Source organism: Marmota flaviventris, chromosome 4 (genome assembly GCF_047511675.1).
Source record: "Marmota flaviventris isolate mMarFla1 chromosome 4, mMarFla1.hap1, whole genome shotgun sequence".
NCBI classification, from domain to species: domain Eukaryota; kingdom Metazoa; phylum Chordata; class Mammalia; order Rodentia; family Sciuridae; genus Marmota; species Marmota flaviventris.
The window spans coordinates 49,607,021-49,622,545 of NC_092501.1; the positions used below are offsets into that span (position 1 = coordinate 49,607,021).

At 34.0% G+C, this 15,525-nt stretch overlaps 1 protein-coding gene across 2 annotated transcripts in view; it reads right to left on the bottom strand.

Annotated features, from left to right (window-relative positions):
- Nucleotides 1-15,525, bottom strand: part of Adk (adenosine kinase) — a 491,572-nt gene that overhangs the window by 268,776 nt on the left and 207,271 nt on the right. For both annotated transcript variants that reach the window (XM_027931411.3, XM_027931412.3), the window contains exon 5: nucleotides 2,008-2,180. In XM_027931411.3, coding sequence (XP_027787212.1) covers nucleotides 2,008-2,180 — 173 coding nt within the window. The remainder of the gene's footprint in view (nucleotides 1-2,007; nucleotides 2,181-15,525) is intronic.

A 15,525-nucleotide genomic window follows, 5' to 3' on the forward strand; every position in this document is an offset into this window, starting at 1 on the left:
ATTCATCCATATGCATCTCTTTATGTTCAATTAAATGAAAAAAAAATGAGAAAGAAATATGAATCAATATACTCATGCAAAGTAAGTATACTGCAAACTTATAAAAATAGTTGTATTTTTGGTGCTGGGGATTAAACACACTCTTAATATATAAAAATATATTAATAACTATGACTTTAGAAAAGTTTTGGTAAAAATGGATGCCAAATAACAATAGACATTTCACTGAGTGCTGTAAATGGCTCTGGAGGCTGAGGCAGGAGGATTGCCAGATCAATTGCAGCATCAACAATTTAGTAGGGCCTAAGTAACTTAGTGAGACCTTGTCTCTAAACAAAATACAAAAAAGGGCTGGAGATGTGGCTCAGTGATTAAACACCTCTGAGTTCAATGCTGAGTACCAAAAAGGAGGGGGAAAGAAAAGCAAATGCTTAAGCACTTCTGGTATCAAGTACTAAACTTTGTTTAATAATAAAATTATTTTTTGAATTTTGAGTTTTATATAGTGGCAGTAAGGTTACCAGCTTGATCTAATATAATTTATCAACACTGTTGGGTTTCAGAATTTGAATAATCAACTGGATAGAAAGAGATCCACTTGCACCTGTTTCTGACTACCCATATCAGCTGAATAATAGTGATCTCCATAACCATAAAATTAATATATAATTTAAGCATTCAACATCTGGAGACCTAATATTATCATAACTGTTCTTTAAAATAGAAATTTTGCAAACAAAAACAATTTAGCAATTTTAACTCTTGCTTGAGTGGTGTCAGAGGCAAAACTTAACCCATTTCTAATGAATGGGGAAACTGTGCATCTGCAGATTAATATTTCTTCTAGAAAAAGTGAAAAGGGTAAAAGTGTAAATGAGTATATTTCAATGTGTGAATACTGGATTGCTCAATATATTGAAATTTTAACACCATCAAGTTTTGCACACAAAATGAAAGTTAAAGAGAAGCTCTGAAAACAGCATTGGCGCTCTAATTATTTTTTGAAAGTCATATTTTATTTATTTTGTAACTACTATCCATACTGATCCTTAGTACACAGAATAGCATCAGGTTCTTAATAAACATCTGCTGGAGGTCAGGCAGGCAGCCAAGCCAAAATAAAAGCAGCAATAAAAGGGGATTGAAGAAAGTGTGTTCATGGGGCAATTAAAAATGGAGGGAAAGAAGAGAGTGGGAAGAAAAAAGGAATGGAGGAGGAGAGACTAAATATTTCCAACTGCCAAGAATGCAAAATTTCTAGCAAATCACTATTTAAAAAGAGACAATTCTAACAATATCATAGTTAGGAAAGTTACTGTAGGTTTCCCTTGCAAGGGGGAAAAATACCTATGCTAATATGGGAATTATTTTAGCAATACATGCATATACTGAAGGAATATTGCCATGTAGCTACAAAAGAACAAATCAAATGCATGGAAGGCCCTGAGAGATATATTACAAGTTCACCTGGAGAATTTTCTAGTAAATAAACCTGTATAAAAATATACTTGGAGTGGCAAAGTACCCATAAGTAAAATTGTTTAATATGGACAGTTGACTATTTTTCAACAATGTTTTATATGACCCAGTTCATTTGAAACTGGATATAATGTAGTACTTTATATATGTAAAATGCACGAATACAAACACACATATATACACAACACATGTATGCATGGATTTTGAGATTCCAATCTCAGGTTATGGTGAAAAGATCATCCTACTTATCTAATCTAGCTATGAGAAGTTGAGCAAAATATTTTTCTTTCCTGAGCCTAATTATAAAAGACCAAACTCCATTATGCCTCATGAATTCAACAGCAGGGTTAACAAAAGTAAACTGAAAAATGCAGAAGGCAGAAATAATATAAAGAAGAAGGGTTTACTGAACACTTAAAGAAATTATAAACATGAAGTCTAAATTCCAAATTCAGATTGGAATTCAGATGTCATCAGTGTTTACACAGCCAATTATTATCAGTTTCCACTGAAATTACACCAACCTACCTGTTGCTACCAGTGATGCATGCAGCACAAGTTCCTGTTGGCTGCTCATTCTGCTCATAGTAATAAGCATCCACATGAGCTTCAGCAGCTTTTCTCTTCAGGATCTCTCCAAATTTATCTATCCCAATGCATCCAAAAAATGTTGCTGCTTTGTGCGGCTGCTGAATCATCCACTGAAAAATAGGAACATAAATAATTTAATGGGTCATAAAAATGGTACACATAGTTCAGTATTCCACCATGGTTAGTGGCATAAAAGGGATGCTTTGTGAGAAATTGGCTGTTATGAATGGAATTTCAATTCTGTACTACTGCTTATGATAACAAACTTGACACATCAGCAATGCAAAATCTTACTACTTTAGGGGAGTATAATGAAATATACTGGTTTAAGGACTCAGAGGTAAAAGTCATATCGTCAAATGCTGGCTTGGTATAAAAAAATAATAGTAAGTTAAGTAGCATAGCACCATCATAAAAAGCCCAGAAACTTCTCTGAAGACTTCCTGGGGGTTTAATCTTCCTCTGTCATGAGTTGTATAAGCAAGAATATGTGTCACTTAACATGTCTATGCCTCACTTTTCTCACCTATAAAATGGAGATATTTTATAAATACATTTTATAAAGTTGTCAAAGATTAATTGAAATAATATAAGCCAAAGCATATTCATTGCTGAGCAGAATATCAACCACAGAGTAAACAACATATATTAGCTGTGGTTGTCACTACTGTAGTACTTCTTATAATGATCCTTCAAATATAAATTATTGTAAAATATGCTCATATCTACTAAATGCTTTTAAAATCTCAAACATTTTTTTGCTATAAAAGAATGATGATGGAATTCTTTTATGATGCATGCTTTTTCAGTGATTTGAACTCTCTTGCATAATTAGCTCAACTCCCTGAGAGCTCTCATGCTTTTGTGATTCTAAAGTCACCATTGTTTATTTTAAATATAGTCAGCAAAACACTCTGTATATAAGTAATGTACTACTTTATATATGGATAATGCATGTAAAAAGTATCAACATTGAAACATATTATCAAATATTTAGAATATAATGCATGTGCCAGGCTTGGTGGTGCATGCTTGTAATCCCAGCAGCTCAGGAGTCTGAGATAGAGGACCTCGAATTCAAAGCCAGCCTCAGCAGTGGCAAGGCGCTTAGCAACTCAGAGAGACCCTGTCTCTAAATAAAATACAAAATAAGGTGTGTTGAATGTCCTTGAGCTCAATCCCTGGTACAAAAAAAAAAAGTTTGCATATCCAATAAATGACATTCATTTCTTAAAAAAAAAAAAAAAAAAAAGAATATAATGCATGTATATTTGAGAGGTAAAGCAATGATGAGAGAAGTAAGATAAAAAAAAAAAAAAAGCTATAGGAGTGAGAGAGAGTAACTGCATAAAGACCAGCAATCTCATCTTTAGGGATTTACCTTGAAGAGACACACACAAATATAAAATAATATAGTATAAAATAATATAGTATTCCTTGAGATACTATTTGTCATGGCAAAAAGTTACAGCAACCTAAAAGTCTATCTATAGAAGACTGCCTAAATAAACTAGGATAAATCCATTCAGTAGAATACCACATAGTCATCACAAACAAAAAGTAGATAAAAACAAAACCCAAATAAAACAAGAAAACACTCTATAAAACAATCCATCTATATGAAACAATTTCTAGGATATTTTGTGAAATCAGAAAAATATTTTCTAAAAAGTAAGGTTTAATAATAAATATACGGTTGGGGTTGTAGTTCAGTGGCAGAGTGCTTGCCTGGAACATGTAAGGTACTAGGTTTGATCCTTGGCACCACATAAAAATAAATAAATAAACCAAAGGTATTGTGTTCACCTACAACAAAACAAGATTTTTAAAAGTAAATAAATGATTTAAAGAAAGAATAAAAATCAAGAACATATATTATTTAAAAACAAATGAGAAAGCTTCAGGACACTGGATTTGGCAATGATTTCTTAACATAACAACAAAAGCACAGGGAACAAAAAGGAAAATAGACAAATGTGGGTAAAACAAATTCAAGTACTTCTGAACAGAAAAGGACAATCCAATTAAGTGAAAAGGCACCTTATTTCCAAACTATACATCTGATGAGAGGTTAATATCCAGAATAGATAAGGAACTCCTGTAACTCAAAAACAACAAAACAAATAACCTGATTAAAAAATGGTCAAAGGACTTTAATAGACAGGTCTCAAGTATGTATTATATGTATGTATTGTACACATACACACAATGGGCCAATAAGCACATGTAAAGAAGTTTAACATCACTAATGAATGATGTGGGAAATGCAAACCAAAACCTCAGTGAGACCTCATTTCACACTGACCAGAATGTCCACTATGAAAAGAGTAGAAAATAAATATTAGTGAGGAAGTGGAGATATTGGAACCTTTATGCAGTAAGGGCGGAAATGTGAAATGGTGCAGTCACTCTGAAATAGTGAAGGAAGTTCCTTAACAAAAAATAAGAAGAAAGATATTAACATATAATCAAGCAATGTTAATTGAAAGCAGAATCTAAAAAGAGATGTCTGCCCAGCCAAGTTCATTATAGGAGTACTTGCAATAGCCAACTGGTGAAAGTAATCCAAATATTCATCAATAGAAAAAGAGATGAAGAAAATTAGGTATTACATATATATTATATATATAATATATATATAAATAACAGAATATTATGCAATCTTAGAAAATAAGGCCATCCTGTCATATGCAACAAAAAGGATGAACCTCAAGAATATTCTGCTAAGTGAAATAAGGTCACTAAAGGAAAATATTTTATGATTCTACTCATAGTCAGAAAGGAGCAAAGAAGTTTGCAAGGACAAGGGCTAAGGAGGAGGGGAATTAAATGTTTGGTAGGTATAGAGTTTCAATGATGCAAGTCAAAAAGTTTTGGAGACTTGCTCTACAGTAACCCAAAGAAACTGTACACTATTGAACTATACATTTAAAAGTTGACTAATATAATTATTTATTCCAGAAATAAACATTTCACAAGTTTTAAAAGACAAACTCTTATGAGTAGCATGATCCTCTGCCATCACCCTCTACACTTTTTGTTCCAATCAGGTCATGAATCACACTTTTGTTTACCATATCCACATTATCTATATTACCTCTTTTGAGTTACTTATCAACTGTTTTGGTATTACAGTGCTTGTGTTCAAGTACCTCTATTTTACTTAATGACAGCCCCAAATATAAGAGTAGTGACACTGGCCATTTTCTTACAGTATATTGCTATAACTTTTCTATCATTAGTTATTATTGTTGCTCTAATGCTGTGCCCAATTTATAAATTAAGTTTGATCATAAGTATGTATACATAGACAAAATGTAGTATACCTAGGGTTCATTACTATTTGTAAGTTGAGGGATCCAGTGGGCAGCTTGAAACAAATCCCCCATTGATAAGAAGGTCTACTATACTTAAAAAAAAAAAAAATCCCAAAACCAAAAAACCTAAAAGCAACTTATACCATGGTTACATTACATTACATTTACTTGCCATTAAAATAATAGTAAACTTCCTGTGAAATGAAAGTGGAGCCATTATAAGTAATCTAGCATATCTGTAATCAGAGAGTTTATAGGTTCCAACTACAGTCTGGACAAAGAGCTATATGAACTCTATGCTGTTTTTAAACTGATTTATTAGTTACTCTGCAATCAGAATTTAAATGAATTAAAATGCCTACATTACAAACCAATAAACACAAAGTATCAATAAATAATCACAAAAATAGATAAACAGAAGAAATATTCAGCAGGTTTTGTTATAAGTTCACCATTAAATATTTCAGCACAGGAAACTAGCTGACATTTTAGCTATTTTTGGTAGCAAGACACTGACAGAATGGGACCTTTACTTTTGATCATGTGATTTACACTCAAAAATTGGTCTATCTAGTAAGACACGGTGGCACGCGCCAGGTACTCAGGATGTTGAAGCGAGAGGATGGCAAGTTTAAGGCCAGCCCTGGCAACTTAGTGAGATGCTGTCTTAAAGTAAAAAATAAAAAGGCTCAGGGCTGGAGCTGTAGCTCAGTGTAGACCGCCCGCTTCATACTTGTGAGGCACTGGGTTCAATGCTCAGCACCACATAAAAATAAATAAAGATATTGTGTCCAACTACAACTAAAAAAATATTAAAAAAAAAAAAAAAAGGCTGGGAATACAGCTCAGTGGTAGAGCAATTATTTAACACGCATGAGGCCCTGGGTTCAATCCCCAGTACTTAAGGGAAGGTTTAATTTTACAGAAGCAATTATGAACTAGAAAGGAAGTAGAGGCACACATCATAGCACTTACCTCCTTTCCTGTTTTAATAACATTACCATGGTGCCCCTGGGGAAAAATACCATTTGTTAACCAATTAGTTCCAACCAAAAGTATTTATTATATTTATTTCCTAAAATTTAGTGCCTCTTGGGTACTACAAAACTTTTAAGCTCAGAATCAGACTGGATATCACCTCTCTCATTTCCTGTTTCACCTTGATTTTTGTGCAGAATTTACTTTTTATCATAGTCACCCCACGAAAAAAGAAAAAGGTTTTGCAATGTACGTATGATGCCAATGAAAGGAAAGTAGCAATCTAAAGGAAAAACTGAAATATCTAGAGCTAGTTGTACATGCCATATTTGAAAGATGTCACTGGGTTTCCCTTGAAACTTTATATATCCTGCAGACTATGTGGGTTTGTTATAGCACCCTAGGAAACTTAGGAGCACACAGTTTGGGAAACAAGAGTATATTGCTAACAGAAACAATGAAAAAGAGAAATAAAAGAAAATTAGGAGTAGAATGACAAAGCAACTAGGTAGGAGGTTACTGCCTAAGGGGAAAGGTAGGCCTAGACCAGATAATTAAATGTCACTTTAAAAAGTTTAAACTGCATTCTGTAGGTAGAAGAAAGCTCAAAAAGGGTTTTGAGCAAAGGATTGAGATTATAAGGCATGGTGCCTCACTAAGGTAAGGAACAAGGAGAAAATTTACAATTGAATTTAAATAGGTACCGAATAAATGACACATGAAATTTCACATTAAAAGTATTTTAACAACACATGGAAGGATTCTATTAACTTCACATTCCAGATGAATTTCTTCTTCATCACCTAGATACAGCATTTAGGACAATGTAACTGCCAATGATACCTAAGAGCCAGTAATTTCTAAGAAAATGCCTTATACTTTTAATTCAATTCATAACTGAATGATGAAGAATGACACCTAGATACTAAAGTAGTTGCAAGATAAGTCAAAGAAATTTTATACCAGAGGCATTTCAGGAAAACTGAAAAGCACAACTAAAAGAAATTAAATGTCAAAACTGGGAAAGAGCAACAAGCACACTGCAAAGGAAATCAAAACTGAAGGAGACTGATTAGGAAAATACCATCTATCACAATGTTTTATGGAAGAACTGATTATTCATAGAGGGCTCTGATACAACCATGAGAAACAAGGTGGAATACAAGATTTTCATAAATATTAAGAACTCATTCTTGCTCAATACCTTCTATGTTATGTCCCCTTCCTAATAAAAATGCTCCGTTTTTCCCGTTGGGAAGCATTCTATTAATAAAAGTTAATTGCTAACAATATTATCCCCAATAACTGTTTGTTTGTTGTTCTTCATAAATACCTATTAACACTTTTTTTTTTCTTGGTACCTGGGATTGAATTAAAGGGCACTCAACCTGTGAGTCACATATCCAGCCCCCTTGACTTTTTTTTTTTTTTTTAATTTAGAGACAGGGTCTCTCTGAGTTGCATAGAGCCTCCCTAAAATTGCTGAGGCTGGCTTTGAACTCATGATCCTCCTGCTCAGCCTCAAGAGCTATTGGGATTACAGGCGTGTGGCACTGTACCCAGCATCTGTTAACATCTTTTTCTCTGAACAGACTTTGGGAAACTTTAGCCTAGTAGGGAAAAAAACCCCATAAACTTGAGACTCAGGTAGATCCAAGTTTATTTATCCATTTGTTGGCAAACAACCTACTCTATCACAGGTCATTTGTTGAGCAATTATTGGGAAGACTGAATAAGTAATGCAAGCAAGGAGCCTAAGGCAGTGTTTGTTATAGAGTACTAATGATAATGATAAAAGGAAACTGTTGAAATATGAAAAGAATTCTTAGTCTATATATTACCCCAATTCATTCTATCAATATTTTTACTTCCCTAATATTTGTTTGACATTATTTTAATTAGCAATAGATAAAGCAGTGTCTCTTGCTATACAATTCCTCTGAATATGACCTAATCTGCTCCCATGGTTTCAATTGTCATGTATATGCTGAGACTCTTCATCTCTATTTTAACTTTAGACCTGTCTTTAGATGTCCAACCTGAATACCTTAATACCTACTGAGTCCTGCTTTTGCCTATTAAATTGATCAATTTCTATTTCTATCATCACTTTCACCAAAGCTCCCAACTTCTCAATTAAGACTACTGCAAAGTTCCTTTTAAATTTTTAAAAACTAAAACATCTTCATGTTCCATAAAGTTTACTACCTTAAAATGTACAATTCAGTTGGTTTCTGTATATTCACAAGGTTGTGCAACCATCACCATTATCAAAGTCCAGGACATTTTCATTATTTCAAAAGGAAATGTTTATCCATAAACAGTACCTCCCCTTCTCTCTCTGCTCTCATAACCATTTGCAAAAGCTTAACTCATCTCCCTACCTTCTATTTAGTTTTCTTCCAATCCACTGCAATTTGAATGGTTTTCCTAAAGCATCCTTCAATAGTTACCCAAATTTCTTAAGCAAAGTTCAAATGTAAATAACTTAATGAATGAACCATCAACTGCTTCTCTGAGTTCATTATAAGGTATTAACACTCTTCAATGTTCCAGTACTTATTCTGTCTCCTGTTCTTTCTAGCTTCCTATTTAGGTTTTAGGTCTTATTTTCATGAGTAATAATTTCCTGAACTCTAGTCTAGATGTCCAAGTTCTATGTTGCCACAGCAAATTGTATCATTCCTATTATAAAATTATTTTCATTTAACTATAATTTTCTGTTCAACAGACTACTTTCTTAGTTCTTTAACAGTTGTAGGGTACATTCCTAAATCTAAAAAGTGGCTGCTACATTCCAATCAATATTACAGACTAAAGTATGTTACCATTTATTCATTGAGATGTACATACACAGAAGCTGTCGAGCACATAGTAGAAGGACCTACTCAGACTCTGGAAATAGCCAAAGAAAACTTTCTAAGAGAAATATGAGGAAACTTCTCTCAGTGGATATTTAGCTATGAGGGGTTTAGGACATCATACCACACATCATGGCATTTGGCATACTGAATATTTTAAGCTAAAGGAACCTAAAGAACAGAAGTGCAGAAAGGACTTTCTGATCCCTCCCTCATGTGAGAGGTATTCTATTACCTGGAAGAAGGGAACACCCTTATCTTAGAAGAAGGCAGGACACTGAGATGCTTTTGAAGACAAACAGAAGCCTTGCTGACTTTCCCAATTTACTACTCGTAGCTCATACCTGTTTTGTACCATCATATATTCCTACAATTCTCTACTTTTCGTCAAACTTAGTATCAAAATCTGTCTTTCATTTCATTTAAGAAGCCTCCACATCATGTAAAACTTACATTAAATAAATCCGTATTTTTTGTAAACCTGTCTTTTTTGCTACATTGGCCCTAATTCATAATTTAGAAGACAGGAAAAAAAAAGATATTTTTTCCATTACAACTATAAGTAGGAAGTAGGAGATATACAGGCCTTGGGTGAGATAGTTTTTTTTTTTTTTTTTGGTAGTACTAGGCATTGAACCCAGCAACATCTTCAGCCCTTTTATTTTTTATTTTGAGACAGGATCTCACTACGTTGCTGAGGATCTCACTAAGTTGCTAAACTGGCTTTGAACTTGTGATCCTCATGCTTCAACTTCCTAAATTCCTGGGATCACAGGCTTGCACCACCAAGTCTGGCTTCAGTTGTGGGAGGAGGAGGAGGAAGAGAAAGAGAGACAGACAGACAAACTTAAAGAATTAGGAAACTAAAAGTAAATTCAGTATTTCAAAAAGGATTTGGGTACTTTTAAATACAAAGATGAACAAGAAAGGGTCTTAGTATCAAAATATTTAATCTCTTCTTTAAAATTGCATTCTAAAACTACAGTATTTTCTAAAGTACATAAAAAAATTAAACTTATTCTATTCTATTTGGATATCACTAATAAAATAACCACTAATATAGGTTAAAGATTCAGCATATAACCTGGCATGAGTTTTGCACAGAATAATTTTTAATTATTACCATGAAAACAGCTATTGTATAGACAAATTATGGAACCAGTCTAAATACCCAACAGACGAAAGGATAGAGAAAATATGGAATATGGGCTGGGGTTGTGGCTCAGTGGTAGAGCGCTTGCCTAGCATGCATGAGTTACTGGGTTCGATCCTCAGCACCACATAAGTGTAAAATAAAGATATTATGTCCACCTAAAGTTAAAAAAAAGGAATATATACATAATAAAGTTTTACTCAGACATAAAGAAAAATGAAATTATGTCATTTGCTAGTAAATGGATAGAACTGGAGAACATAATGCTAAGTGAAATAAGCAGACTCAGAAAGTAAAGGACCAAATGTTTTCTCTCATATGCTGGGGAGAGAGGCACGGAGGAGAGTGGAGAAGAGAGGCCAACAAAGTAAAAGGAGGGGATCCAGAGGGAAAGAGGAGGGAAAGTCATGAGGAAGTACTAGATAATGAAACCTACCAAATTATGCTGTTTGTCAAATAAACCATAATGAACTGCATTTATACATATGATGATAATGCACTAATTAAAATAATAATAGAAGTGAGATCAGTGCAGTAGAACATGTGGATCAAGGGGAGGGAGGAGGACAGAGAAAAGGAAGTTACAGTGGGGGAGAGAAAATTGAGCAAAATATGTTGTGTGCATGTATGACGATGGCATAATGAATTCCACTAACTATAACGCACCAATCGGAAAAAAACCTACTGTTGTAAATATTGTATCAGCATTGTTAACATTGTTATTATTTCTTAGGAAAACTGTAAAATACTTAAAATCATTCTTTAAAAATGTTTTTTGTAGTTGTAGATGGACAGCATGCCTTTATTTTGTTTTTTTTTTTTTAATGTAGTGCTAAGGATCAAACCCAGTGGTTCACACATGCTAGCTAGACAAGCGCTCTGCCCAAGCTATACCCTTAGCCTTAAAAGGGAGTTTGAATTTTATTTTCTAAGCCTGCCTGAAGCCCCTGAACCCTTACATGGCAGGGTATAATTGGGAGAAAGGCGGGGGGTGGGGTGGCAAAAAACTTCCTTAAATTGTAAGAGAACTTTGCTGTAGTTTTTAGAAGAGGATTACAGATTTTATCAGATTACTGAAAGAGTCTAGGCAATCCAGACCAGGGAGATGGGCGGGGTGGGGATTGTAGACACAACAAAGATAGTCAGGAGAAAGCCTTTTTTGTTTTAAGCAAAAGAGCAACAAAGTTATAGGATTGTATCAAATTAACCAAGAAAACAGTTTCATCTGAAGATATTAAATAAACATAAAAGACTTACACTGGATCCTAACAATAGAGCAAATGGTGTGGTGTTATAATAAGCTTCACATTTTTATTATCACCAGGAGCACTGAAGGACCAAGAATTCTATCAAATGGGCAGTTTGGAATCTATTTCTATGTTCTCCCAAGATTTAAAAAACTACTACAAATACCATATACAAATTAAAGAAGATGGCAGTAGATAAATAGATAAATAGTTCTTTAAATTCCAAAGCAGGTTATTACTGCCATCTTCTTTAAAGAACTATTTATCTACACCTTTATCAAAATTATATTAAAATAGTTTTAAAAATCACATTATCATTTTCCCTATATATTTCAAATACTTTCTTATGTAAACTTAAGAAAAACTGTGCTAAAACCAAGTATAAGCTAAAGATCCATCTACAAAACACTATGATTAGCCAAAGATGAGTTAGAAACAATTAACAGTTAAGAGTTAAATTACTTACTACGTACTTAATATATGTTGGGTATGAGGCTAGTGCTTTACCTACCATGTTATTTAATCCAAACGACCAAACATAAAGTAGGTATTTACCTTACCACAATTTACAAGTGAAAAATCAGAGAGGGTAGGTTGGCAGCAGACCAAGTTCTGTCTGATTTTAAATAGTATCCACTTATTACTCTAGATATTAAGAATGAAAAGCACAGAAGGAGTATGGTCAGAATTGGGTTACAGAGCTAGTCTAGAAGGAAGTAATTGTGTGAAACTATGTAAGTAACTTAATCTCTCTAGCTATTAATGTCCTTAATTGTCCATATCAGGAAATTACAGTGATGTTCTAAAAGATCTAATACTTTTAGCTACAAGAAAATCCAGAAGAATGTTTTGTATTTGAAACAAGAAAAAAAAAATCACCTTAGAAGTTGTGGCAAACTAAAAATGGGACTGAAAAGTGAGGAAACGAAAAAAATCTCTACAGAAAAACCAGTGGTCTTTTGAAGTAAGAATGTCACTCAGATGCTTCTGCCCTGAAATTCTATAAAATCCACAGAGAAGTATGCTAACTAATAACCAAAGAGCAAGAAAAGAATGGACAAAAATCCTATTTCTTTACTGTTTCTAGCACATGGTTTATAAAAAGTAAAAATCCCTCAAGGCAGTAAACAGCTGCCCATCAACACCTATCAGCAGCAACATCAAAAACATGAGGCAAAGGTCAAGTCAAAGTTTATTGACAATGATGAACTATGACAGCTTCTATTAAATTACCCCTTCCTTCAAGGTGTATGTGATCAAAGCAGCAAAGATATTTTCACTCAGTCACATAACAAGCTATTTGTTGAGATTGAAACATCTGGTCAATATCTCCTAACACTGCAATTTCATGCACAGTTAGCATTAGGGCACATTTCTTCTCCTCTTCTTACAGGGTCCATAAGAGTGGCACATATGGCTGATCATTTCATTCAAAAAGGATTCAATTCAAGGCATTACACACAATCGTCTGTGCTTTATGGTGTTTTTAAGTCTACCTGCCATCGTTTTCCATCATCATTGCTGACTGCTGTTCTCTTCTACTATAAAAGCCTGCAAATATGACAGAGCACTTAAAGCTTAACAGCTTTCCTTTACTGGAGTTAGGAAGCATTTAAGGCACAGGAATCTATAAAGTGGCAGGTCATTTTCTATTGTCAAGAACTCCCAATACATTAAACTATTTAGCATTTTATTTACCATTTAGCAAAGATCTAGTAAAAATTAGAAAAGTAATTTTAATGTTGAATCAAATATTTAACCATCTGCCTCGAAGACGTATTAAAGTATATGCTTTTGGTTATAAGTTAAAATAAATAACTTGAAAACAGTATCATGGAAATATTTTACAATTAATTCTAATAAGATTTTAGAATTTTTTTTTAAATTGATAAGAAAAAATTCCATTTTAGAGAGAACAGGATGCTAAATTTTATCAGTCCCATATGCTAAAAAATTTTCCACTTGAAATTCATGCATTTGTTGTCATGGTAACAGGACTCTTTCTTAAAAACACTACAGTAGTAAACCTGAACTCATGCCATATATTCTCTTTCTTACCCCACCCTTAGGATGTTGGTTTCAAGGGACAAGCAGGTTGAGAGTGGAGGCATCCTTAAAGTTCCTTTGACACATCTCCCTGATAGTATAACTGTATGAGTAGAGTTATCTCCTAAAATTTAAGGATTTGTCTAAACATTAATAGCTAAGTGGATTTCAATAAAGAAATATTCTTTTTTGTAATAAAGAATCACTTATGACCACCTGACAATAAGCAAAGTATAATGGTTGAATAAGGAAAGTGAATATCAAAATAATAAGACTGATCTGAAGCCCAAGTTACATAAAATGTCCCAGAGTGTGCTACTCTAGCATGTAATTTAAATGTTTTGTTTGTTCATTTGTTTACTTACTTTGTTTAAATTTGTGTTCCTGTAACAGAACAATGCCCGGACGATAGAACCATTTCAATAAAAATATCATTAATTATATTGACTATTTAGGCATGGTTCTTATATCAGAGATTCCAAATAAAGTAAGAAAAACACACACACACACACACACACACACACAAAGCAAACAAAACAAAAGTATTAGAGAAAATAATTTTAAGACTATTCAGGAAAAGATAAAAGAGAGGACACTGAGTCGGGCAGGGCAAGGAAGGAAATACTGGCCATTAAAACTGAGACATAGAGAACACACACCGAGCCCGGATAGGCTGAATTCAAGCTCCCATTCACCTGCATCTCGCAGAAAAACCGCTGTGACTCAGCACTAAACGATACCGCTGAAACAACTGGTCGGCCCTTCTGAACCTGCGGAGGTTAATACGAACCAAGCCTTCATAGGCAGTGGCCACAGGATTGAGACGGGACTTGGCAGAGCCAGTCAGGACACACCTGTTGCATTGGTCACCCAACAAAGGGAATGAACTGTCGCCATTTGCATGGGATACCACCATGGCAGAGAACTGACGTCATCAGAATGCGGCAGAGGAGATAACGTCATTGAAACCGGCAGCGACAGTGACTTCTTCCCTTCCTTTCTAATATCTTTCCTCCCAAGCATCAAATAAATTTATAGGAGTAAACAGTAACTCAGCAGTCAAACAGAACAAGAAGTAACATGAGCAGCATGAAAAAGCAAGGAAGAAAAGGAGTACAAACAATGCAGGACAGCCTAAATATTTAGGAGGACATGCAGGCATCAGAAAAATGGCCAAAATGGCCAAATAAAGAACTCAAGGAATACCTTAGACAGTGGATATGAGACAGCAAATTCAAACAGTGAAAGAACACATTGAAAATGAATTACATAAACAGATAAAAGAAGCAAATAAGCATCTTTATCAGGAGATAGAGATTATAAAAAAAAATAAACAATACTTCTAGAAATGCAGGAAACTATAAACCAAATTAAAAACTCAAATGAGAGTATCACTAACAGAGTGGAGCAAGTAGAAGCCAGAACGTCAGATAATGAAGACAAAATATATCATCTTGAAAAGAGTCTAGCCAACTCAGAAAGGCTGGTAAAAAATCACAAGAAATACATCCAAGAGATATGGGATAACATAAAAAAACCAAACTTAAGAGTCATCGGGATAGAGGAAGGTATAGAGGTTCAATCCAAGGGAATGAGCAACCGGCTGAATGAAATCATTATAGAAAACTTTTCAGAAATAAAAAAGGAAACGGATATACAAATTGTCGATGTATACAGGACACCAAGCACACAAAATAACAGTAGACCAACGCCAAGACATATTGTTATGAAGATATCCAATATACAGATCAAAGAGAAAATATTAAAAGCTACAAGGGAAAGGAGGCAGATTACATTCAGGGGTAAACCAATAAGGTTAATAACGGATTTTTTACCACAGATGCTGAAAGCAA